This window comes from Trematomus bernacchii, unplaced genomic scaffold (assembly GCF_902827165.1).
Source record: "Trematomus bernacchii unplaced genomic scaffold, fTreBer1.1, whole genome shotgun sequence".
Classification (NCBI taxonomy): Eukaryota; Metazoa; Chordata; class Actinopteri; order Perciformes; family Nototheniidae; genus Trematomus; species Trematomus bernacchii.
This window is the reverse complement of record NW_022987739.1, coordinates 20,624,943-20,652,303: the sequence shown is the minus strand read 5'-3', so window position 1 is coordinate 20,652,303 and position 27,361 is coordinate 20,624,943. Positions and strand designations below refer to the sequence as shown.

General features: G+C 39.5%; 1 protein-coding gene across 1 annotated transcript in view; it reads right to left on the bottom strand.

The window, feature by feature from the left end:
- Positions 1–27,361, bottom strand: part of LOC117495483 (carboxyl-terminal PDZ ligand of neuronal nitric oxide synthase protein-like) — a 185,879-nt gene that overhangs the window by 58,335 nt on the left and 100,183 nt on the right. Inside the window, exons 5-6 of the mRNA XM_034146763.1 lie at positions 19,504–19,612; positions 4,495–4,636 (exon numbers count right to left, since the gene is read on the bottom strand). Coding sequence (XP_034002654.1) covers positions 4,495–4,636; positions 19,504–19,612 — 251 coding nt within the window. The remainder of the gene's footprint in view (positions 1–4,494; positions 4,637–19,503; positions 19,613–27,361) is intronic.

Here is a 27,361-nt window from a genome sequence, read left to right as displayed (position 1 = left end):
TTATATTATATTAGGAAAACGGTCGTGGTATAAAGAACACATGTCTATATGCATACAATCTGGTTAAAAACGTATTTTTTTAAGTCATCAGAACAGTAGACACAGTCCCTGTAACACACAATATCAAAGCACTAGGGGACACGCACTGATAGCAAAAACAAACAAGTGCTGAGTGAGTTAATCTTTTACTTTCTTCACTACATCATGTTATGTGTGAATCCTCATGATTGGCCCAAGGATTCTTGAGGTTTGGCCAAAAACGTGTTTTGTAAGGCCACACTGACCTTCAACCACCAGATTCCTGTCAGTTCAAACAGTATTTGAGTCCAAGTTTATTTTGCAGGGATTTCAAAAACTCCCTCAAGGCATTCCTGAGATATTTGTATCAATAGAATGGGATGTATTTGAGGTGAAGGTGGCCTTGACCTTTGAAGTAAATATAATCAGTTGATCCTCCAGGTGGAATGTCCTCCACTGATATATCTAGTTTACAATAATTCAGACATACATACAACCTGGCAACATATGCCTTCGGCCACAAGTCTTGCTGGTATGATGACATGAAAGCTGTTTGGTCAGTCCTCTAAAGCTAGCAAATTATTGTATCAATAAACATCAAAAACGTAAAGGCAACCATTTGTGGAGGTACGGGAGTTAAATCTTGAACAACTTTTTTTTTTTAAACAACGGTTTGTTTGCCCAACTCCTGTATGCAGCATCTACACTGGGAGTAATGTTTTTGATGTAACATTATTCCATGTTGGATTGTTATTGTTTTTTTCATATACAATCCATAGACTGTATTTGGAGTCATCTCTTCAACTAGACTATAACTCCCAGTAGCATCTCATAATAAAAGGAATAGAACATTAGGTCAAGTATTTAAACTGCGACATGTCTGTTTATTTTGTTCAGCCGCACATTTGACTAAGCTTTATTGGAGGTCGACTCAGTCCAGATCTGATCAAGTTTTCACAGTACAGTTTTGTCTGTATCCGCTTGTTTCCTCCACCTTCACTCTTTGCTTTTATGTCTTTCCTCCTAAATGCCGCTTCAGTGCTCCTAGCCTTCAACTGTTCACTTCAACTGTCCATCCCACGTCCACGTTCGTGTTCACCCATCTCTTCTTCCATTTAAACTCCCCCTTCTTCCTCCTGTGCACCCTGCCATTAGGGCTGTCCTCCCACCTCCACTTAAATGTCATGCTTGACAACCTGCTGCCAGAGCTACCCTTAGCTATTTCTCCATTAGCACTCCTCTTCCTCATCCTTTCTACCCGGCTATCAGGGCTTTGCAGCGTTGCCCTTCCTCCCGCCCTCTGCTGCTGACATGTTTTCCCCCTGTTGTCTTCCTTTTCTTCTCACTTGTATTCTCAGGTTAAAGTTGTTTTTAATGGAAACGCCCAAAGATAATGACCCAGTTCCTTTGTGGAGTGATCTGTTTTGCTACATGGCAGTATCACACTTAATTTAAGCTTTTATGAATACATTACATTACATGTTAGACGCTTTTATCCAAAGCGACTTACATACTCAATACTGTGGGCAATCCCCACAGGAGCAATTTGGGGTGAAGTGTCTTGCCCAGGGACACAACGACATGCTGACTGCAGTGGGGTTTGAACCTGTGACCCCTTGATCCGAACACCAACGCTCTAATCCACTGCGCCACAGCCTCCTACATACAATACAATTTGTTTCACAATTTCAAGCTTTGCTTTCTTATGTTTTGGGCTCTGGCGCTATCGTGAATGCTATAAAGTGTTTTTGACGTCAGGCTTTCATTAATAGGTTATGTGTCACATACAGTATATTGTCAAATCTCTTGTTTCTGGTGCATCACCTTTGATTGGTATATCATTTGTCGAGTGGAGATAAACAACCAACATAGGAAGAGAACATGTGTACTTACATGCTACAAAAGTCAAGATTATAATGTTAGAATAACTGATATCTGCAATATTATATAGTTACTTTTATGCTAATATGAAACCTGTGATACATTTTTGGTGACTTTGCAACGTGTATAAACAAAATCTAACCATATGCATGTTAATAGACTGGCCATATAAACATGTTTTGTTCAGTAATGTTTTTGAATTAAAATTCTGAATATTGCTTCTCCTTCATTTTTCCCGTAGGCTTTCATTCAGTGTTCAGCACTTAGTGATCACTGAGCGGCTGAATGGAACCACACGCCCAATGGCACCGTTATGTCCAATATTAATTTTGACTGTAATGTTGGTATAACAATTCCACAGTTTGCCATTATTATGAGTATCAGCTTCAGTGATGTAAGCCATTTTTACACATATATTACAGTAGTTTGTTAAAAAGATCGAATTGCTCATTGGCGTTGCAGCATTCTGTACAACTGCTCTGAATACAGAGGAACTTTCTTTAGGAACAAAACATCACTTTCTCTCTCATTTCTGCTCGCTTCCATTTCTGCTCAATCCATCTCATCTTCTTCTCTCCAATTAATTTCATCTTTCCTTGCTCTGTCTCATCTTCCATGATCTGAAGTCCCTTTTTCCCTTATTATCCATCTCTTCTTTCTCATGCATTCTTCCATTTTCCATCTCTCTAATTCCTCTATCTCCTACATTTCTATCCCTCCTCATGATAATTAGTTCTCCAGAAAAGCTCATTGGCTTTGCCTGACGGCTCTCGTGTGGCTTAACACACCATGACAGCGTGTGTGTAGGGCTGGGTTTGTATGAAAGTGGGGTCCAGTTATATTACGTGTGGACATACAGTTATAGTGAGTGGCTGATCTTTAGGCTCATCAGCATGTGAAAGAGAGCTCCTCTCTGGAGGTATCCTAGTATGGCGCTATTAGATCTGGTTGGGGAGGGTATCTGACGCTGGCTGCAGTAAAGACTGGAACGAGGGTGTGGAACAGCTCTTAATGTGGGATCTTCCAACGGCTGAACTCCCATGTGTGTGCTCACAGAGACACGTGTCCCCTGGATGCAGTGAAGCCCACCCTGTTCAGGCACGAGGCAGAGGATAATAGCAGCTAAGCCCACCAGTGTGGCCTTCTTTCTTTGAGTTGACTCATCCGTAGCATTCACTCCAGCACCGCCCTCTCCAGCTGGCCAACTCGGGCACAAGGCAGGCGGAATTAAGCACAACTGTGTGTGGAGCGCGTCTACGAGACAATCTGAAGAAATATGTGAAAAGTGCACTGGGGAATGTTCCGTCCACACTTTAGCTTTTGCATTCTCACTTTATAATCAATTTCGTAGTATGCCTCAAAGTGGGGCCCCAAAAAGATGGGGTTCTAGCATGAGCAGGTCTAGTTATTAACAATTATTAACGATGAATAATATTATATAAGTCAGGTAGGATAGGGCACTTTCAAGTGGAGACACAGAAAGTGGTTTTGGATTTTCAAAATAAAAGAAGATTATGTGAAACTCAGTTGCCAAAAAATGAAAACCCAACTCCTTCTGGAACTCCAACCTCCTCTCTGTCCTGAACACAAAACCTACGACCATCACCTAAAGTGGCTCCTATTATGCTCATGTTCAGCGTGCCTCTACTGTCACATATCTCCATGCTTTAATGTTCAAAACGGTCCTTATTTTTCTCATACTGCCTGTGCTGCAGCACCTCTTTTCACCCTCTGTCTGAAACCAGAGCCCAGTCTGCTCTGATTGGTTAGCTGGCCGTCTGTATTTGATTGGTCTACTGCTTAGAGATGTCTTGCCCCTTATCACGTACAATGTGTTGGAATGCTAGCCAATAGAAGTGCAGGTGTTACATAGTGATGTCAAGGAGTCCAATGGAGGTGTTTCAGGTAGGGGGGGAGTGTGTGGGAGAGAAACTCCCTCTGGAGGGATCTTTGGGATTTTAGCATTTGCAGACCACTTACATGCACACAAACCTATTTAACACATTGCAGGAAAGGGAAAACCCAAAAGCATAATAGGTCCCTTTTTAACTCCTTAAAAGGTTTACTACAGGTTTTTTACAGTTCTACAGTATCTGTAACAATAACATCATTCAACAAAACAATTGCTGTGGTTATCATTGTGGTGACTCTAAGAAAGAAGTTCAATGACATGTCAAATATAAGCTGTCAGATAATAAGCCAGGTGTTTATCACTGCCATCAACGCTCTACATCGTGTATTTTTACATCATTTCCACCCACCTACTGTATGTCCCCCTGACTGTGGAATCTTCCAATAATTGAGCATGTCCACAAAGCACGCATGCATCACCAGTTGTTTTGTATAAGAGAGGGGTTAGGAAATGTTGCTGTGCACAACGAAATGCATAATGTCTGGCTTTAGAAATAGCCGTCAATGTAAGGGGGTAAGGTGTAAGAAGAACAAGCCGTAAGTGCTTCATCTTCTGTTAAAGGCAAACACATTTCATGGTTTTCAACAAGCGATGGAGGGCTTTGAGGCAGTGCTTAACATTTAAATACAATGCAGCCCAGTGAGGGTGGGATACAGGCTGTGTGTTTGTGTGTGTTTGTGTACCTGTGATGGAGGAGTCGTTGCCGTTCTTCTCGCTGTGACAGTCCTCCTGTCCGTCTGCGTTCGGCTGTGTGTGATGCAGACTCAGTTTATGACAAACCTCGAACGCCTGGCCGACTGTCCGAACAATACGCATGGCCTGACTCTGTGTGGGAGAGAAAGACAAAGAATTAAATATAAATATAATTGTCAGGACACAAATTTAATCACTTGTGTTGCCATTTAGTTCAAAAACACCCATTTCTGTGCACTGTTTTTACAATTTATTTACATTTTTGTCATTTTAGGGGCAGCAGTAGCTCACGGGACTTGGCTTAGGAACCATTGGGTCACCAACCTAAAATACAGAGTGTGGGCTGGTAGCTCGAGAGGTGCCAGTTCTCCTTGTGGTCACTGCCACAGTACCCTTGAGCAAGGCATCAAACCCCTAAGTGAGTGCTGGAACACTGGCAGCCCATTCGCTCTGCCATCTCTCTATTAGAGCATGTCTAAAGTTCCTATTTGTGCGTGTTTGTGTATAATTGAATAAAAACACCAACATGAAGAACATAATTTCAGCTTGGGGATTAATAAAGGTGATCTTAATTTTAATCTTATTTTCATTGGATTCCTTCGGCTAAATTTGAGTTGTGTAGGCGATACTCTTTTCTTTCATTTCTATCGTTATCGTGCAACCAAGATCTAACGAAAACCAGAAAGGTAAGTGTATCATTTTCCAGATGTTTTCCACTAGTGTTGAATGCAGACTGAAAGCAGATTTGCCCCAGAAATAATTGCATTTTATATCAAATAATATGCAGAAAATGTCTTTTCAAAGGATCTATTCCAGTCCCAGAGTCCAACAATGTAAACTACACATAAGTCTCAGGTAGAGCACGTATTCTGTGGGCAAACTCAGTGGAACATTATTTACTTTTTTTATCGGGAATGTTCCTTTGTCCTCAGGTGCAAAGAGCTGACTGTGTCTGCTTATCTCTTTCCGCCATGCTCTGAAAAGGCAGGTCAAGTGTAAACAACTGTGCTTACTTCTGTCTGCTATCAGTCCTCTCTTGTGTTGCTTGTCGTAGAGAGGTGTAGAGGCAGAAGAGATTTCATTTTAAAGCACCGAGGCCTAGCCGCCAAAACACCGCTCGTCCTCAGCTGAATGAGCAGAACAGATGTAGTCTGACCTAAAAGCCAGAACAAAATGAAGACTTTGCCAAAAGGACATCCAATCCTTATTTTTCACAGCTCAACTTTGGCCCAGTCTGAAGTCTCAGTGCGGATTGGATCAGGACATTATGTGACCCTGGGCTCAGTATTAGAAGAGAAATCAAATGTATTAGGTACATTTGGGTGTGATATTACATTAAAAACTTAAACTGGTTATGGCAGAGTCTCAAGTGCTGAGCATTGGCTTTAGTCCACATACATTTATGGTTTTGGGGTCAGAAAAACGCTACAGATACTACATTTCTGTACGGTAGGGAGTTTTGGCAGTAGTGTGATTCAATAAAAACAGGCTGCTTTAGCTTCATTTAGTGCCTATGGTGTTTCCATAGTGACTAGACTAGCCAGCAACTGCCCCTCTCAACCGACAGAATGCATGTCCTGATCTGAAGAATGTGCCCACACCGAACCTACTTAGAGTTACAGCTAGTAGGTACAAACAGTCAAGGTTTTCCACTTGATGTGTTTAGTCAGCTCGGTAAAGTCGCTGACAGCACGTGGTCACTTCAAAAATGTCAAGTATATTTTATAATCAAATTTCAAACTAATTATATTTTACAAGATTATTCCTATCCCCAACGAACCAATCTAAGAGGGGATATTATTCAGGAATAATTCCCTGATGTGATGACGATTACACCCAAATGCATGTCAGGGTGTTTGACTCAATACAATTTATTGGTTATTAAAATAACCGTTGGTAGCAGGCATGGCAACAAGCACAATTTTAGAGGTATCAACTGACCTGTGTTGGAACAGACAGTAAAACACATCAGTTGTAAATTACACACATTCAAACACTTTGAAACTGTACAAACTGTGACCTTACAAACATCTAAATGACAGAAAACTAAATATGGAGCATTAGCGTGGGAGAGTATCACCAAAAACATACTTTATACAGACAGATATCAAATCTAAATTAAATCTAAACCAAATTCAGACTAAACCATCGTTGGCTCTTTACTTTAATCCATCTTTCTTCTCTCTTTTTCTAATTTAATCGCAAAAAGCATTAATATCCTGAAACAGATAAGACCAGTCGCTGTACCAGCATTTAAAAAAAAAAAAAAGATAAATCAGTGTCACTTGTAAATTGTTGTTAAAATAAACATAAAATCAGGCTTTAGCTGACAGAACAAAATATATAAAAAAGATAGTGTTGGATATCATAATGCCGAGGCAATCAGAAATGGCTACCTGCAATAAAACCTTTATATAAATGACTCTCTCATCCCTTGTTCTTTTTCTCTTCGACCCACTTGCTGTTCTGTTCCTCTCCATATTCTCCATCCATCACCCCCCCCCCATATCTCCTTCTCTTTGGACACCCTGTCCATGTCTGTTGACTCAATGCTGGTACTTTGTGTGACAGTAAACACTTGTGTTCCTTTTCCAGAGGCAGTTAAACAGGTGATGAGGACAAATGCTGGAGTAATTGCACACAGTGGACACACCAGAGGATCAAGCTCCCCTGACTCATACACTCGCTGATTGGCGAACACATCAAACATAAAGCTACGCAGGGTTTTCTTTCCCTCATCACTCTGTCCGACTTGCTTTCTCAGTTTGATTGAATCTTAGTCAAAAGGCCAGCAATGTAACTGGTAACACAAGAACATCAAACATACGTTGCTTTGCTCAAAAACGAACCTTTTTGCTTTGCGGAGAAAAAGGTGAATGTGGGGTATGAATCAGAGGAAAGCTTTAAGAGATATGCATGACTGGGGGAGATGTAGTAAACAAAAAATGCATATTTTCGTTAGGTAGTTTGGGTCGAAAACTGCCATACCATAGAGTTTATTCTTTATTGCTGATCTTTACGCGAGAGAAAACAAGATTAGAGTCGATCATTTTGGCTTGCAACGATTATGAAAACATCGAAATAAAACGATTATTTATTTATTATTATTTTTTTTATTGGTTTTTCAGTTGAATTATACTTAAAGTTCAGGGTAATCAACTATTAAAAACATACTGTTCACATTTTCTTTTTCAATAAATGGATGTTTTCAAAGTAAATGGATAATCGTTTTTAATAATCGTGATATCAATTATTGACCCAAATAATCGAGATTATGATTTTTGCCATAATCGAGCAGCCCTAGTTTATATCCCATCTTGCAGCAACAGTCAACACTGGTAACATATAACCAAGCCAACATCCTTTACACCTTACCCCCTTACATTGACCAAAATAATCTTTTAACAACAATTCAGTGGCTAAACTTTACCACGTCTTAACCATTGAGGTGACTGGATTAAAAACAAAAGTTATGTTTTGAAACAGCAATATGGATTGTAATTACATATACTGAGAAAGGCCCTGTTTAGTCGTTTGGTGTGAGGCTTACTGTAAGGCCTTCAAAAACTTGGAGCGTGATGAATAAACGACAGAAGAATGCAAATTCGTTGCCAGTGACTATTATGTGTCTAGAGCTTTTAAACAGAAGCAGTTACACTGTTCTTTGCTGCTATTGTCAAGTTTGAAAAGGGGAATAAAGTAAGACTCTGGACTACAGAGCCACCATGTCATTGTTTTATGATAATCCTTAACTTAACATGTTCTGCTAACACAATTGATAAATATCGATATGCATATTTATCAAATTAGCCCCTGCTGTGTAATGGCCCTCATAGGCAACCTCTATTCCTTTATAAAAGTGCCTTGTCGGATTCTTCAATGTAATGTGTACGTTGTGTTGAAAGGACAGTCCTTTCAAACACAATAATTCTTCTTCATTTCACTCACTTTTTATGAGTACAGTTGTCCTGTATCTGGACATGTTATGCCCTGAGCCAATTCTCCAATGGATCTCCAATTTTGGCAGCTGACATAAATGCTAAGAGATTTGTCACTCAAAAGCAAAAGCCTGTATATCCGACTGTAAAGATATGAACTAGTTCTTAAGTTGGACATCTGTCACCATCTCTGTCTAGCTCCCTTTCTCTGTCTCTATCAAACTCCCTATCGCTTTTTCTCTATGTCAATTTAACTAAGTACAATTACCCTGTCTTTATCTTAGGCAGTTTATCTCTATCTTCTCTATACATCATCTCTGCCAATGACCTGGATCCCTGCAGCAGTCTCTTAGGGGCTATAGGGCCGATTCAAAAGAGTGATGCATTATTTACCCCAGATTACCCTCAGATGTTCAGCGGTGCTTTCACTGTCCTCTTCAAAGTCTTGGCACAAGCAAAGATAAGGGACAAAGGGAATATAATGCAATCTAGGAAAGAGCAGGGTAAACAATGAGGATGGCAGGGGAGTTACTTCTGATTAAAGCCTTGCTTAAATCTTGTGGATGAGCTCATTCATTCTATTTTCCTGTGCAAAGATATTGACCACATCCCTCAAAAACGTACACACTCATGACTTATGCCCTTTTCACACCAACGCGGTTCCATAGCCGGTTCGGAGCTAGAGCCTGATAAGCACCGGTTTTTCCTGTTCACACCGCAGTGGAGCTGGCTCTAAGCACTGCATACCGGTGCTTACCAAGCACCAACAAATTCTCGGTCTAGAAGCAAGAACCGCATACGCCACGCTTACGTCGGAGAGGGGCGAGATTAACCTGAGCTAACAGTTTATGGCGAGTACGGCAAATAAAAGTTGTAAGTGCTGAGCAAAGTGACTAGAACGCAACCACACACTTGTAAAAAAAAAACACACTTTATAAAGTCAGGCAACACAAACCAGGCTTCGTGTGATTCTGTTTATTTGTACCTTACTTTGACCATCCGTTCGCTGTTATTGATCATTGTGGAGAGCAGGCAGACGTTTTGTTTTGTATTATAGCAGCTATCGGATGGGATCAATACATGGGCTGCACAGGTTTTCCTGTCTGACTATCACAAGTAGAATCATAATGAAAAATACGCCGCTAAAATGTGCCTGTAGAAAACGGTAGTTTTGCGAGTAGTCAAGATAGTCAGTTTAGCTTCGGTTGCTATGCTAACATCACCCATTTTATACCAGATAAACTTTCATAACTGCGTTGTGATGCCAAACAGCATCCATTCATACTGAAACACATTCACTTATGGGGAATTGGGGATATGTATCAGCTGTTTGTGTGACAGTCAGACAGTGAATACTTTGCCGTGTGAGTTAACGGGAGAATAAACTCCGGTGGAAGAGCAGCACTGCAGCGGTCGGTAAATGCCCCTGAAAAACATTAATAAACAATGAACCACGGCACTCTGGAGAAGAGTATAAGGTTGGAGAAGTCGTTATTTAATTTAATCTGGCTTCGTATGATTAAAAGTAACACGATCATCGACCCAACGCAGTCCCCTGTTGTTGTTGTAGTGAAGGCCGTTGGGGAGAAAATCAGCTACGTAAACAGGGACGTCATGACGCAGCAGCGGCAGCACCAGTCGGGCTCTGGGCGGTGTGAACAAAACGGGGGCTGAAAAGAAAAACCGGTTCCGAAACAGAAGAGCACTAGCACGGAGCTAGAACGGGAACCGCGTTGGTGTGAAAGGGGCATTAGTGCAAACAAGGTATTAGTCGTATAGAAAGAATAAGTAATTTGCCTTCACCTGTACTTATTGGTCCTCAGCTAACTATATTTTCTACTCTTTAGTTCCGTTTTATTTCTATGTTCTACTCTTTTTAATTTATAATTATGTGCAATGCCTTGTTTTTTTTTATGATGCTGTAACATACTTGGGATCAATAAAGTATATCTTATCTTACACTGATTATCGGGCGCAGATGACCATGATGTTCATAAAACAGTTAGTTTGTATTAAAAAATAATTAGCGGAATAGCCAGAAGGCAAAACACTGAGGGGCATTTTACAAAGAATGGATTGCACCATGAATTGTGCATGAACTTTTTCCCATTTGGAGTTCCTTTTCACAGCATTAATGACATTCTAGAACAGTGGTTCTCAAATGGGGGTACGCGGACCCCTAGGGGTACGTTGGAGTACTGCAGGGGGTACGTGAGATTTATTTTATGTTAATGAAAAAAAAAAACATAATTAATGCATTTAAACAAACTACTAATAGTAGATTAACTACTTTATCCAAAAGTTTACAGTAATTCTGGATAATAAAATGGGAAAAGTATTCACTCGCGTTTATGTCCAAATCTATCAGATCTAGCTAGTTCTAGTTAATTATATGACTGCCTGCTTTTCAAAGGACCTAAACAATAAGCGTTGCTTGACAACGGCGTGTGGCCGCAAAGTATCGCGCAGCATGCATATGTTTATATGAGGGGTCAAAATCCCATGCTCATAAAATGCTCATATATTTTTTTCTCTTCATTCCCCACGCCCCTAAATAAATAAATATACCAATTTTAGGAAAAGTAACGAAGTTTGAGCAGTGTGGGTTTTATATTAACAGAGTTACACATATTTCAAAACGCGAAGTGTAATAACTGCAGTTTGCCTCCCTGTCAGAATGACAAAGATCCTCAGTGAAGCACAAGCCCATGTTTCTCACTACATTGTAAGTACAACTTATTAAAAAGATCAGTTCAATGCAACTAATGTCGTCTTAGTGTTATTGCATGATGTTAAAATTGGTTTGCCATGAATTTAGTGATGGATTGTAACATTTGAAATGTAGCATTTAAGTGTTTCTCAGTTACAATGTTGTTGTTTTAATAAATCAGACACTGATGGTGCAAGGCTGTACTGTACCTCTTTAGGCATTTTTTCCCTAACAAATTGTTTTTGCGCTGATCAGGGGGTACTTGACTGAATCTTTTTTTCAAAGGGGGTACATGATTGAAAAAAGTTTGAGAACCACTGTTCTAGAACAAACATTCTAGGATCATTTGGCTTTCTTTTGCAGAGGGGGAAGGGAGGAGCAATTTTGAAATTCATATAAAGATCTCGCTTTTCAATCTTTTTCTTTCATTTTCTCCATGTATTTTCAGAAATAACATTTTTCTTTATTCATTTATTTTACAAGTCACAACTGCCATTGCTTCCTGTCACTGTATCCTAAAATAAATGAGTTTTTAGCGAAGCATAACGATGCCTTCACCTGGCTTCAATCAATGCTGCCATGATCACTGGAAAGTCTGGGTGCAACACCTTATAATGGCCTTCATTTACCACCAACTTTTTGAATTATACTATACTATATTTGGCTATAAGTGCTGATATTTGTGAATAAGAATGTTGTAATAAAGCTAATTTGCATAGCAATGTTGTGTCAAAAGGTGAGCATATAAGCTCATTTAGAATCATGCTAATTGCACAGGAGCACCAAGTGGCTATGGCAGTACAGATAGTCTGCATTGCCATTTACATGGACTCTTTTCGTCTTAGGTTTGCTGCAAAAGCTACAAAAAATGTGTCCCTTTTTCTGCTGGAGCACTCTATGTGGATATTAATAGGTCATATTAAGTACTAATCAATGAGGAGGTTCGAGAGCAACTGCGAGTAGTGAATGAGTGTGAGAGCATTAAGTAAGTGGAGTGTGATCATATTAAGTCATGACGCCTCAGCGACTCTTCAGGGCCATTAGCTCACTTTCCAGGCTGTGCACAAAGCGTTGTTAAACCACGCCAACATTCGCACACTAAAACGCCATGCTAAAGCTAGGTATCGAACCCAAATGTTGTATACTGAAATGTGTCTGTAGTATCACATTTGGGTATAAATAGTTGGTCAGATTCTTGTTTTCTCAACTTTTTTTGATTAGGGATTCTTAACTTTTTAGTTGGGGTTGTTAAAACTATTCCTTCGCTATACTGTATGGAAAATCGGCATATTTTGTAAAAACATATGGGTTCATGAAACATTGAATTCATACAGCATTCAGCAGAGCAGCAGTGTACTGAACAAACATTGGGCCCATATATGACAGCTGTCAATGGGTAATATGTGGTTGTCACTGTTAGCAGAGACTCCACTCTGCAGTTTGGTCTGTACACTAAGAACATAACTACACAGAATCTGTTGAATCATTACCAAATAAACGTTTATTTTAGATTTAATTAGATTTGCAGTCATGCCTGTTTGAGCTTTTCTTTGTGTGGATATTGTAATTATTTTAACCAGTGGCGAGCCGTCAGGGCCCTCTAGGCCCTCTGTGAGGGCCTAAGATATTCCAAAAAATAATATTTAAAAACATTAAAAAAAAAAATATTTTTTTAAAATATATATTTTTTTAATATTATTTTTGTTATATTTTTCATTAGTTTTACCGAAAAAAAACTTGATTTAATAAAATAACATTTCCAAATAAATAAATCCTTCGAATCTGCCTGTTCAGTCTCTGTTTGAATGTGGGTTACATGAAAGAAGCTCGTCTGGCCCTCTCTGCGATTCACAGAGGGCCCGCTATAGTAACTGAACGAGAGAGTAATGTCAAATGACAGTGCAATTGACCAATCATATCTTCCCTCTAAATGGGTGGGTTTTATTATCGCGGACTAGATGACAAGTTCCGCCCGCTGTGAAACTTTTCTTGTTTCCATAGCAACAACAACTTCCTGTCAACAGCGTGAACTCGCCTTCAAAATAAAAGCATGCCAAATTACACTTAAGACATACAACTGCAACGAAAGTAACAAACACAATGCAATATCATTGTCAATGTCAAAGAACACAAATTGGGTTCACAGGTGTTGTTCTGTGTGGTAGAGGGTCGCTGTCATTGATGCGTTTTGCACCCTGGGCCGTTGTTTTGATATTCCGCTGAAGTATACGCTGTGACGTAATAACTCTTTTTTTTTCTTTTTTTCGAGGGAAGGGGTGGGGGTCAGAGGGCCTAGGTATAAAGCTCACGGCTCGCCACTGATTTTAACAGATGTATGAGTTCACTCTGGGTGTTTTTGTTTCTTTCACATCCACATCAATGTACTTTTTATGAATGTTGATCTTTCCACGAGAAAAGCAGGTATAGCAAATGATGGTGTTTGTCAACTGTTTTTGTTATAGAAAGCGTTCAGGTGTAGCTACACAGACGACTAAACAGGCGTCAGGGCAAATTGTGTCCCAGTTTAGAGGCTGGATCAGGACGCAGTTTACACATGTTTGTCCTGCAGTAGCTCTGAATGTCAGACTGCAGCTGCCTCCCCACCCCAGATGAGATTGTCTAAAATAACAGAAATCAAAACTGCAATACGTTTGTTTCATGATACCACAGTTCACAGTAGGAGTTGTAAATTGAGTCACAGCAAGAGACATAAACACTGTAGAAAGGGAGTGTGTGTGAGGCAGAGCCAATTGTGTACTTGCTGTAGAAACTAAACTGTATCTTGTTTCATAAAAGTACACATTGACCAATAAAATGTTACACCATATTGACTTCAGTCTGTGTTTACATCTCAGCTCTGGCATCTGATGATTAATACATCACACCTCCTATATGTAGCTGAAAAGAAGCAATCCACACACACACCACCTACACTATGGAAACAATAACTTGTTCGACTGTGGGTTATTTCTGCCTCTGCTGTAAAAGCACTGCAGCCTTTACAAAGAGGCAAAAAATAAACTCAATTGAGTAAGAGAGGGTGAGACATACAGTTCTAGACAAAAGGATCATTTCAGTGAGATATGGATATTTAATAAAAGAGTGCTCAAAGGCTATTAAATCCAATTATCTTAACCAAGCAGTGTTGTGAATTACTCATGACCTTACCATTGATGTGTCTGGAAAAAGCCATGTGTCATTTTCTATTAGTGCTCCTCAATGTCAATGATGATACAATTGATCCTCAGTGAAATGTAGGAGCTTTATCCGGTCCAACTATATTTAAACACCCATGCCCATGTTGAGATATAAATACACCACACTTCCTTCTCTTATAACATCCTTTTAGACAACAATATACTACCTGAAACCAGTTTAATTTATGCTGAATCTTACTCAATCCTATCCAATGCAACTACCTATGAACAAGTAGGTTTTTTCTTTAATTCTTTTATATGCATATCAGGAATATTTTGGCTTTCCAATCATAATCGAAGTCTATATAAGTATAAGCCATTAGCTGACACTGAATGACCCCACAAGGTTAGAGAGAAGTGAATTAACACTTGACACAACAACCATAACTCCCCGTTCTTTTCATCACCTAGCTGAGAACGAGATGTTTTCTCATCAAAACCGGATAAATATATAAACAATCATCAAGAAAAATGTTTTCCAACTCACATAGGTCCATTATTAGTTGTTTTTGTCATCCGCAATCCTGTAGGTGTTAAGTGCAGTTGCATTAAAAGAATCATGTGGCCTATGAGCATAAGTATACCAATAACAACATAAAAATGCTCAGCTGCCAGCTTCAAGATTTCCATTTAGCAGCAATGATGGGATGTGTCGGGCTGTATTACATTAGTAGGTTTAAAAGACCGTAAGCAGGTTTAATGCAGCGTCTTTGTTATCTTCATGCATGTCTCTCTTTAGGCTTGGATTGGTAATGTGTTAAGCCCGCGTCACACTGTCCCGAAATTGACACCAGATGGACACACGAATATGGAATTGTGAATTTCGCACGAAGATGGCCCCGAACTTGGTCAACAGCCAAGCAACAGCCGAAGCAAGTACGATGCCTACAGAAGGCCACACTCTGTCATGTTGTTTCCATAGCAACAACAACTTCCTGTCAACAGCGTAAACTCGCCTTCAAAATAAAAGCATCTAAATAAAACAGGAAGTTAACCTAAATTACATTTAAGACATACAACTGCAACGAAAGTAACAAAAACAATGTAATATCCTTTTCAGTTTCACAGAACACAAATTGTACTATAATACGATGGCTACACGACGGCATTGCGAGGGCTTCACATAGTCGTGTTGCCTGCCTAAGACAATCGGGCAGCTTCTTGTTTCCTTCGTATTGTCTTCGTGAGGCGAAAAATGCCCGATGGCACCGATGATCACACGAAGTAAAGACGAAGATGACACGATTTGACAAGATGCCCTCACGATGGCCTTACGAAGGGCAAGATGGACACACAAATTCAACACGAAAATGAACCTTCGCAAGGTCTTTCGGCAATTTTTTGGCATGTCAAAGATTTTGCCACCGCTCACGAAGTTGCTGCCGGAGCCTGAGAAACTCCACCAGCGGTCATACGATGGCTTAAGATGCACTCACGAATGGCTCGATGTTACGATCAGAGCCGAATTTGAACATTTCCTTTATCGTGTGTCCATTTGGTGTCAATTTCGGGACAGTGTGATCACCAATGAGGCTTTACTGCCTCATTGGTGATGGTATGCGAGATTGGACAGATGGGGTAATGGTACCAACACATCCTATGGTGTAGATTCCATGTTGTGGTATTTGGCCTCAGTAAAAGAAGCAGACGTAGAATAGATTATTAAAAAAAAAACATGTTTGTTTGTCAAAGACACTGGTGCTTTGAGCTAAATGCTATAGCATTGCATGCTGATAACAACAATGTCAACACCATCTGAGTTTAGTACAACTGATTAGAATGTTACATACATTGCAATGGCATCAGAGGGAAAGTGAGGCGATCACCAAAGTCATTAGGACACGTGCTATGGGGGACATATTTGGCATACTAAGTTTAATGGCAAACCATCCAAAAGTTGTTGAGTTGTTTCCCGAAAACCCAGACAAGTGTCAATGTAATGGTGATGCAAATCAAAAAGGTAGTCAGACAACAGAACCCCAACCCATATCTGAAAATGACCATGCACAAACACATGAAGTTATGATTTTCTTTATTGTCTTAGTTAAGGTTTCCTCCTTGCACAAACACCCCTAGGAGATCTCCTTAAGTTTTCCTTAAAATAAAGTATTTTTTCACAAAACACACTTAATTACAAGTTTAATAATGTAAGTGGAATAGATTTAAAGAAAAATGACTTCATCCCGGGAAGAGAAGAACCCAATGCATATGCAAAATAAGCATCTTTTGACTATTGGTTGTTTTTCCATTTTTTTGACACAACAGGTAAGTGGTAGCCAAGAAACTGTCTCTATGGTAACTGTACATTTTTACCGCTGTAAAATGTCTTTCAATTAAGTAAATGCCTTAATGTTTTTCTTCAACGTATTTACTGCAACACCCTTATATAAGTAAGGAGAAAAAGGTTTGAGTGTTATACTTGAGGGGAAAACTAAAGTGTGTTTGTGCAACCTCCTGGACCGAGACCCTTCCTTGACCCTACGCTCTGACAGTTTTTCCCAACTAAAACTGTCTCTTCTAATTAACCCTTTCAAAAAATACATATTTTTCAGAGGGTTATATACAAACACACACACATAAATACACACGTTGACCTCTCAGCCGCAGCAGCATTCTGTATTCCATGAACACTCTCCAAGCTCTGCTCTATCACTCTCACTTCAATTCTACATAATAGAGGACGGGTCATTCATTAGCCCCCTTTAAACCATCAATCAGAGGAAGAAGTGGGGGGGAGAGAGTATGAGTCAGAATGGGAGAGAGAGAAACACACACAGCCTGTTCCTGTGTTAAAACTGATAGGCTACTAAAGCCTTTTTATGTGACTGATCTAAACCGCAGCCATACTTTCACTGCTGGTAGTTAAGAGGGAAATAAAGTCTGCTAAATCTTCTCCTTGCAACCTTCCACACGTCAAACACACAAAACAAAACTGCTTCAGATGACGTTTTTAATGGCACACTTGATTTGTATAAGCCCGTTCTTTTTTTTCATTATGGTGTGTTATTCTCTTTTTGTCTTGTTTAATCTGCTATGTCTTTCTACGCTGTCTTTGTGAAGCCTTTTTCTTCTCTTGAAATCACACTAGCTACAAAAGCTTTATTGAGTACAGTCAGATGGCTTTCATGTGTTTCAGTGGAAGAAAGTCCTCTTTCAAATATAGTGTAAAAGGGGTTTGTATTGTAGCTGGAGAACAAACCACGGTATTTTTCAAACAGATTGGTGATTGAAAGGGCAGAAAGAGACAAATATACCTCTGAGCATCAGTTGGAATAAGAATAGAAAATAAATAACAAGTCATTTGTGAAAGCAAGCCGGAGGCTAAGCATAACAAATATGTGCAGATTGAATGGGAACAGCTTCCTGTTTCAGTGTCAAGTACACAATGATATACTTCTGATAACAGGCAATCTGATGCTCTAGGTATTATTCTTCACAAAATGTGCAGTTAGCCATACAATCTAACCACTGCAGAGTATACATGCTGAAAGAAATTGGCTTCCCAAAATATTTGGGGCCCAATTGCATTGTTTGGTTCAATAATGGACCAAACTCTGAGTTTCATTCCCTGTCATGCAACACTGTGGGGACCTTTAAAGCATTTCATTATTCCTATTAGGTGCACAAACTATGTTAAAAGTAAATAATATATTTGATGGTTTAATTGTTTTTATCTCTTTTCATATAGCCATAATTGAAAGAAAGATGAAAACACTCAATATAATTACTTTTATAGTTATTTTGCTGTACCCGTTATACTGTTTCCAAAGTGCTCGGTGCTCTGTCAGCAGTTAATCACCCATGCAATAGAAATCCACAAAGAAATAATCTCTTATAGACCTTCTATTCACTGTTAGTGACTAAAGCAGGTGTTTTTCTAGCTGGGTCTAATACAAATATATTTTAATTTGAAATAAGGTTTCCATACTAATAACTGATATTAGAAGGTTATCCAGATGTAGACAACATTTAATGAGATTTGAACTGTCAAATATGAGGGTGATCTCTTTAAAAAGAAAATAAATCTTGCCCAGAAATCCCCCGCAGGATCCTTCCATCTATGAGCTCACATACTGTACACACACACAGGATTTCAGCTTAATGGCCTCTAATGGTCGTGGTTGCCGCAGAGAATTTTTGGTATGTGTCACTTTCCAGTTTGTCTTCGGAACAGGATGTGTGTGTGTGTGTGTATGTGTATGTGTATGTGTATGTGTATGTGTATGTGTATGTGTATGTGTGTGTGTATGTGTGTGTGTGTGTGTGTGTGTGTGTGTGTGTGTGTGTGTGTGTGTGTGTGTGTGTGTGTGTGTGTGTGTGTGCTGATATGACCGTCTCTCTGTAACAGATAATGAGGCAGTGTGTGCTTCACCCTGGGAAACTGGTAGCACTAACTTTGTCACATTGCTGGACTGTTTTGACACACTCTGCCCGGCTCAGCTCTGCGGCAACACTTCCCCCCAAATGGGTTTCCGAGCGATCCCTCAGACCTCAACGATGACAAGCCTGTGTCGCCGGGCGGAATTATTGCTGCCCACCAGCCGTGTGTGTTTTTATTGGAGGTTGTCAGTGTGTGACTCAGACAGATGATTTAAAAGAGGAGAAGGAATTGCTTTAAAGAATACATGACTAATAGCCAGTAAAATACAGAGGTTTGGTGACTTATTTATTGCAACTCATGCAGAAACCCAAACACTAAAATCCATCACTTTGTCTCATAACATTTTAATGTGGCAAAAATCAAATGTATTTCACGTGTTCACACTGTCAAAAATCCATAATAAAGCCAATAACAATGAGATTTATCAATTTTATTTTATAATAAAATGAAGTATATTTTTTGTTATGTCAACAAAATAACCAACATCAGTGTGATTTACAAGATTTACAAGATTTACAAGAGCAGCGTGGAAATCGCTGAGTTTGTCTAGATAAACTGGATGCGTGCCATTTTTCAAAATAAGTTGGAAATTGGTTAAAAATTCTTAAATATTTAAGAGTTTGTATAGGGTATAGAAGGCAGTTCAAAGCTCTACTTTCACACATGGAAGCCCCCCAACTGCAGTGGAGCTGGTCTCCTGTCCACACATTTTCAGAGGTATTTTATAACTTAAAAGTTTGAAACTTTTAAAACATACCCGCTGCTTTTCTTACCTTCTTCTTTGACTTGAAAACGTTGCAGCGGAAAACATTACTCTGTCCGTCTCTGGCGATGTAGCTGAAAATCTTCAGATCCTGCGAGTCATGAGAGACGTAGAATATCCTGAGAGATAAAATAAAATAGGTCAGAAGATTTTTAAAAAGGAATGTGAATAAGATGCAGAACAGAATCGAAGCCTGGCAGCGTTCCTTAAATGAATCCTCAGATGCAGAACAGGCAGTCAGCCCATTTCTCTGGGGTTTCAAAGTGACAACGATAAATATAATTTTAAGCTTTTTTTAATCCAAAAGGCATAAGAATGAAATCAGGCTAAAAAAAGGAGTGAATAAATCAAATAAAGGGAAGTGAGTTTCGAATACAATTAACTGGCAGGTGCTGACTTCCTCATCATTTCTTTGAGATTCAGTGACAGACATTGAAAGTCAACTTTTGTTCAAAGTAAAAAAAAAAAAAAGACCTCCAGTGACAACGGTGACAAGGAGACAGAGGAGGTAATATAATCACAACAAAGATATCCTGTGTGCGGCTGAAGGGGGAAACTAAGATAGAGACAATAATAGAGTTCTGCTGGCAGCCAGAGAGTGTGCAGCCTCAGCAAACAGACGAACAATATCCTGCACAGCAGGTGAATATGAAGGAATAAGTCGGGGAGCAAAGGGGAGCGCAAAAGAGATAATACACTATAACCTGCCGGAGAAAGAACATGTTATGAGTCTAGCTCTACACTAGATCTATTTTATGTGGAGAAAAATATAACCTCTTGAGGGTAAAGCTTTGCAGTAATGGACACAAGACCAAAAGCAACCAAGCTGGAAAATATGCACTCCATACAAGAAAGATGCTTAAACAAGACAGGGTGTTTTTTGTTTTATTCCACAAAGAGCAAATCCTGAACCAATGCACTTTCTTTCTGAAAACAGAAATGCGTTTTCTATTATATCTTCTTTTCTATTATATGTGTTGATACATTATTCATTAATGTCAGCACACTTCCAGGAGGTTGGATATTGTTTTAAAAAGCATTGTGCTTCCTCATCTGATTTGAAGTTTAAGTTTCCATTTGTGCATCTAGTGAGAGTTCACTTTCAATATTTATACAATCTTTCCCCGAACCCTAGCCTCAACATAACCATACAATCACATTTTAGTTTGCATCACAGCCTGGAGTGGATTCTGGTCTTTAACTGTTTAGTAGACTAAAAAAGTACACACCAACCTTGGTGATTTTATGTTTCTGATTCCAATTAGTTATTTTTTGTTTGAGATCGGGTTGATAACAAACCATATACATAGCCTCAGGTTTCTACCGTGTTTCCCCAGCATAATTCTAAAAGAGTTTCTGAAAATGTTTGTTAAATTAAAATAAATATTTGAAGCTTGCAAAACGATCTTATTTGCATACTGTTGTTCTCTGTTAATGCAAATGCTCAAATCAAAATAATCAACATGTAGCTTATGCGCCGTAAAATCAAGTTATAATTATGAGACTTGCAGACTACATTAAATTCACACAACAGCCATAAAGACAGCTGCCTAATGGAAAAGTATTTCAAATCTTCACTGTAATGACCTTCATCTCATTCATTCATTTCCATGTTGTGGTCGTAAACAAAAATATTTGTAATTGTGCAACCTATGTGCTTTCTCAAGATCATTATGAATCCTTGATGCTTTTCTATATATTACAAGTGACTGAAGACCTCATCACTACATTGGAATGAGGGATTTAATGAGTGAAGAAGAAAACAAGTCCACAGCTTGTTATAAACGTTTATAAATAAGAAACAAAGCTTCATTGTTATGTGTTTTGGCTTTCCACAAAACCTTAATAATTACTACAAGCTGTTACCTCTTCACAATTAACACTGCACTTCCTTTTTTTCCCCAATGTTGTTCAAAATAAAGGTTAATGAGTTGTTGGTGTTTGTTAATATAATTAAACTGGAAATATCAACTGGTAAAAGAAGAAACAGAACGATACCTCAGGCAGAGCTTTCTAATTGGCCAATTGCCTCCGTATTAAAGGACTTGGTGGTTTTGGGTAATTTATCACAGTGAGACAAGGGAAAACCAGGCAAAACCACACATTAGTTGTAAACTATGCAAATGTTGTTTCTGTTAACATGTGTGCTAGGGTGTGTTTGTGTGCATGTGAGTTTGGTATGTGCCGGTTTGTGTGTTATCAGAGGTCTCTTCTATACACTCAGTGACATTTCTGTGGTATTTGTGTTGTCCTTTACTGTAGGAGCCACACTGGCTGAGGTCTTGTGGTAAATAAGACGCTGTCTTTCTCGACCCTGCTTCACAGACTTTCAAAATACCAGACACAGTTATCTGCGTTGACTCATACAATCACAAACACACAAACTTACACACGCTGCTGCTGCAAAACTATAAGAAGAATATATACGTGCTTGTTTTTGCCAGATTGCCTTTGGCAACCAGTTATTGGCCTTTGATTGACACCATGGACAACAACTTTAAAATATGAATAATAGGGACAGTTTACAGAAAAATGTCCAACCCTAAATATATGAGAAAGAGTTATTTAAGTATTTCTGATGTAAGTGCTGTCTCAGCAGAATCAGGACAGATTGGAGGTCAAAGAGATGATAGACAGAGTGATGTTGGGGTCACTTGAAGCCAAAAAACCAACACTGATTCTGAAGGGCCAACAGTGGAGGGTATCAGCACAAAGGCCCAGAACACCAACATCAACCAGCAAGAAACCAGTTATTTTTTAACCTAATTTGAAGGCTTATATTTGTATTTTGTGCCTCTACTGTGACATGTCTCCATACTTTAATGTCCAGAAAGATCTTTATTTTTCTCATACTGCCTGTGCTGCAGCACCTCTTTTCACCCTCTGCCTGAAACCAGAGCCCAGTCTGCTCTGATTGGTTAGCTGGCTGGCTCTGATGTGATTGGTCAACCGCTTAAAGATGCGCCGCTCCTTAGCCTATCACGTCCAATGTGTTGGAGCGCTAGCCAATAAAAGCCTGAGTGTTACAATGTGTTGGAGTGCTAGCCAATAAAAGAGTGAGTGTTATATAGTGATGTCACTATGTTACAGAAGTAAACAAAGGACTCCAATGGAGGCGTTTCAGGCAGCGGGGGAGTGTGTGCATCCACATGCACAAAACCTATATAACACACTACAGGAAAAGGAAATCCCCAAGAAGTATAATAAGGCAGATTAAGATTTTAATTCTGTAATGTATCAGATAAAACCCAAACTATAAATAGTTTTGTTTGGTTATTGAAATTAAGCTTTTACTATTGTATTTCAATGTGTTATTGTTAAGTTAATGTACAACTGCATAGCACCTTAATTACTCATGATATAAATTCAGCCTTGCCACCACTTTTAAAGTTAGAGTTAGCATCAATAGCTAAATCCATGACAATGTGCTTATCAGAGCTAATGAGCAGCTCAGAAACGTTAAGTTATTTCTGAACATTTCTGAAAAAAGGCGGCATTATGCACCCGGATGTCAGTGAGGTTAGACATTATGCTGCGGGTTAATGAGGTTAGCAGAAACATTGCGGTATGTGTCTATGTCAACAAACACAGAGGGCTTGCAGGGTCTCTATTATCGAGCCGTGTCATCTACTGAAGGGAAATTGGACCGCTCCCATCCGGCTGTAGAAACCTTTAAGTTATCTCCCCCTTTCAACTCTTCCTCTAACACAACCCTCAGACCATGAGTCTCTGTGATAAAAAGCAATGTCCCCACAGACCTCTTTCTTTGACATCTAGAGCAGGGGGAAAGGTCTTATGTTCTGGTTAAAAAGAACTGCATCTTATTCAAACCATGTAGGCAATGATAAAAAAAAAGAAGGATACCACGCTGCCAGACAAGTAAGGCCCAGCCAAGAGAGAGTAAGAGTGAGCTTAGCTGACTGGCTTAGCAGACAAATCCCCAAACAGCACAGTGATGAAAGCTCAGATACATCTCCATCAACTTCCCCACTGGAGAAATGCCAAACATCGAGGTGAAGAGGCATCTGATGGATCAGATCTCAGAATACTAAAGCCAGGCTCAACATAAAATCCCCCTAAAATGGTAAAGGGTGAAATAAATCAGACAGCATGTACGGTATTTCACGGAGGAGTTGCTCTTCCTGTTTAAGGTTCTAATCTACGGCATTTTCAAATGAATGAGTCGGTAGAGTTGAACAGAATACATGTTTATCCTTGGTACGCACTCTTCCCTTCTTGTGTTTTTTCTCTTCTTTTTTGTTGTTCAGGTGGTATTGATCTGTCCTCTTCTCCAATATTTAGAGGAAGGCTGGAGGAGAAGGAGGCTTTTCTTTTTTTGTCCTTACCAAGCAGTCCTTTGACAGCCTTTGTTTAGTTTTGTTGCTCTTTGTTTTTTTTGTTGGTTTCTTTGAGGATGGAAGTCCTAGGGCCCAAAAGTCCTTTGTCCTTTGTTCCCTTTGGTCAGTTCTCTAGACTCTCACTGTTTTGATTAAAATAAAAAGGTATATATTTGAAGGAAAACAAGGTTCGGAGATCTGATCAAAGGTTTGGACACAACGGTTTAATTTGATCCTTGAGGCCATAACAATCCTTCAATGCAAGTGGAAATTAATCAGTAATCTTTTAATCTGTGGGAAGAAATTAGGAATTCAGCACTGATATAGCCGATCACGACACAGAACTTGTTGATAAGCCATAAAAGGAAGAATGGTTCTTTAAAAGTGCAAGGAGTCAGACATAACTACAAACTACTAAATATCTTCTCACTCTGGAGCAATCAATATCAACCATTTACATTTTAGATGATCTAGATCAGAGAGACTTTGTGGACCAATCTAAAAATGAGATACGAATTCAATTAAAATCTACACTCTTGGCAACTGTGAATGATTTCACATCAGCGCCTCAGGATGAAAATGTGCCTCTCTGTTGACTCATCATTCTGCAGAAACATTTAAGAGTTCTAACAGTGAAAAGATGGAGAGGCAAAGTTTCTTCACCAGAAGTCGAATCAATAGATTGAGTGAAATGTCAGACACCTGTGAAGGTTCTAATGATTATTCATGTTATAACACAATGGAGACATCAAAGGATACAAATCTTCCAGTAAGTGTTTCTATAGTGTTTGATAACTTAGGCCACATTTACACGAGAACGAAACAGCTTGTATCTGCATAGTTTCTCTTACGTATAGCCCTATTATTTACACGACCCCACAAACGATAACAGGTCCCAAGGTGGATACATTTGCAAACGAAACTCTCTGGGGGGTCAAACGAGTCCGTGTAATCGCCTCTATACGAATATTTCCTGAAAAAATAACGATAGCCCCACCTCTTCCCGCCTCTGCTGCTCACTGCTGTAGCATGGCCAGTAGCTACTGTCAGTAGCTACTGCTAGTGCTACTGCTACTGACCATGCTACAGATGTTAGTACAACATCTACAGCTCGACCATGCTACAGATGTTAGTGCAAAATCTACAGCTCCTCTAACACAACCATCAGCAACAATTGGACATGGAGAATTACATGAACTACATGTTGCTAAATCCACCGCGGGGCATAAACAGAAGGGTAGCCATGGCAACATTGCTCCGGGCTACTCCGGGGTCTTCTTCGCTGCTTTTGGTGTATTTTGTGGCGGAAGTCACAGCGCCACTTACAGTCCCGGCATATGTACTACAGCGTGTCCAGCGCTTTCGAGCGGTCTCGTGTGGAAGTACAGCGTCACTTACAGTCCCGGCATATGTACTACAGCGTTTCCAGCGGTCTCGTTTGAACAGACACGTTAAATGAAACGAATGCATGTGAACGGAAGACTTTTTTGAAAACGCATACTGTGCATAAACGCAAACGTTCTCGTGTAAAAGCAGCCTTAGTTTGTACCTAAAGTTAAGCACACCGTGGTCACGTTCACTGCATTTTGGGACATTACAACGGCCTTCTGGGGCAGTTTGTACTAAAGAGTTAACAGCTAACACTAGGGAGATATTTTATAGGCTGATTCCAGCTGTTCTTAGTCTCCTTAATGTGGCAATTAGCCGTGTGGTAAGGTATTAAAGTACATTTACTCAAGTACGGTACTTAAGTACGATTTTGGGGCACTTGTACTTAACATTTTCAATATTAAGCAACTTTATATTTTTACCCCACGACATTTTAGAAGCAAATATTTCACTTTTTACTTACACTTATAAAATGAGTTCCTAGTTACTTAAAGGACACCTATCATGCTATATTTAAATGATATATTGTAGGGCCATACCTATATAAGGTATATTTATACGTTTTTGTTTTCAAAATACCAAACAGATCATGCATTTTAGCCATGCCTCATTTCGCTCTATGTGCTGTTCTCCAGCCCTGTTTTTGCTGATTCTGTGAGCTGCAGCGGACCACGCAGGAGAGGGGAGCGTGCTCTGATCAAGTCAGAAGAGGTCGAGAAAAATAGATCTCCGTCCTCCGTGTTTTATTATATTATTATATAGAGTCGTTATTCATTTGTTTTAAAGCTCAATAAATAACAAAGAAGACCTTTGACCGGCACTTTTCTAATTTTGTCCGGAAGATTTAAACTTTAACGGACATCTTGACCGGCGAAAGAAAACCTAACTGAAACTCTGCCGCACGGTCCCCTCGTTCCTTGGAAGAGGCAGAGAGGTGGGTGTTTGTCATCTGCTGGTGGACTAACCGGAGAGAATTACAGTGCTTGCCTCGACGGGGAGGGATTGCATTGAATTAAAGCAGCAGGAGCAAACGCTTGCCTCGGGGAGGGAGAAAAAAAGCCACAGCGGAGAATAAACAGAAGGGTAACCATGGCAACCATGCGCGGGAAGTCTTCTTCGCTGCTTTTGTGGCAGACTACAGCGCCACTTACAGGCCTGGCATATGTACTACAGCATCTCCAGCGCTTTCGAGCAGCAATGGCCGGCCGTGGCCCAACCCCACATTCCCCTGATAGGTGGAGAGTTGGCCCAATAGCCGTCGCGCCACCGTCCTGACGTCAGGACAGTGTTCAAATCTGGATCAGTTTTGATCAGATCCGTTGCAGCCCCTTTTTTAGAGATTTGGGTATGGAGGAAAATAGAGAGGGTTGTGTTTTCTGACACTTGGTCAGTTCCCTGGAACACCGGGGACACATATTCATGTATAAAAGACGTACAAAAGTGCATTTTGCATGATAGGTCCCCTTTAATAATAATTAAGTAATGTAATACATACGATTCTAAAATGGGCCAATTCACACAATCAGTACTTAAGTATAATGTATGTTGATGTCAATACTTAGTAAGATTGTGCATGCAGGACTTTTACCTATAACAGAGTATTTTTAAACAGTAGATTAATCTGGCGATTAGTAGGCTTCAAAAGAAGAAAATAATAATATTTAAAATATATTATTTATATATCAAGCTGGGAAATATAAACTGTTTGCTGTTGAAATAACTTTAATAATATAAATTCGCTACAGACCTGATTTTCCTTGGGTTTTCTGGGGTAAAATGAACTTATGACCTCCTTATTTCTAAAGATTCTTCAATTCAACAATGTTTTACAGGCTATGTTATTCATATATTATATAGACCTTAGATTATTTAACAATTAGGGCTTAACGAGCATGTCACTATTCCCTACTTAATTTCTGACATAAAATGTTAATTAAGGTTGCTTTTAAGCCGTTGTGACTGTCGCCCAGTAATCATTTATAGTGAAACGTTATCATGTAGAAAAGCCGGCAGAGTTTGGTGATGTGACGGAGACAAGAAAAACTGTGTTTGAAAGCCTGGAAAAGCGTGAGTAAAACAGAGTGATGGACAATCAAAGTAGAGTTCAGAGTGTGTGAAGGACTACAAGGGAATATCTAAAAG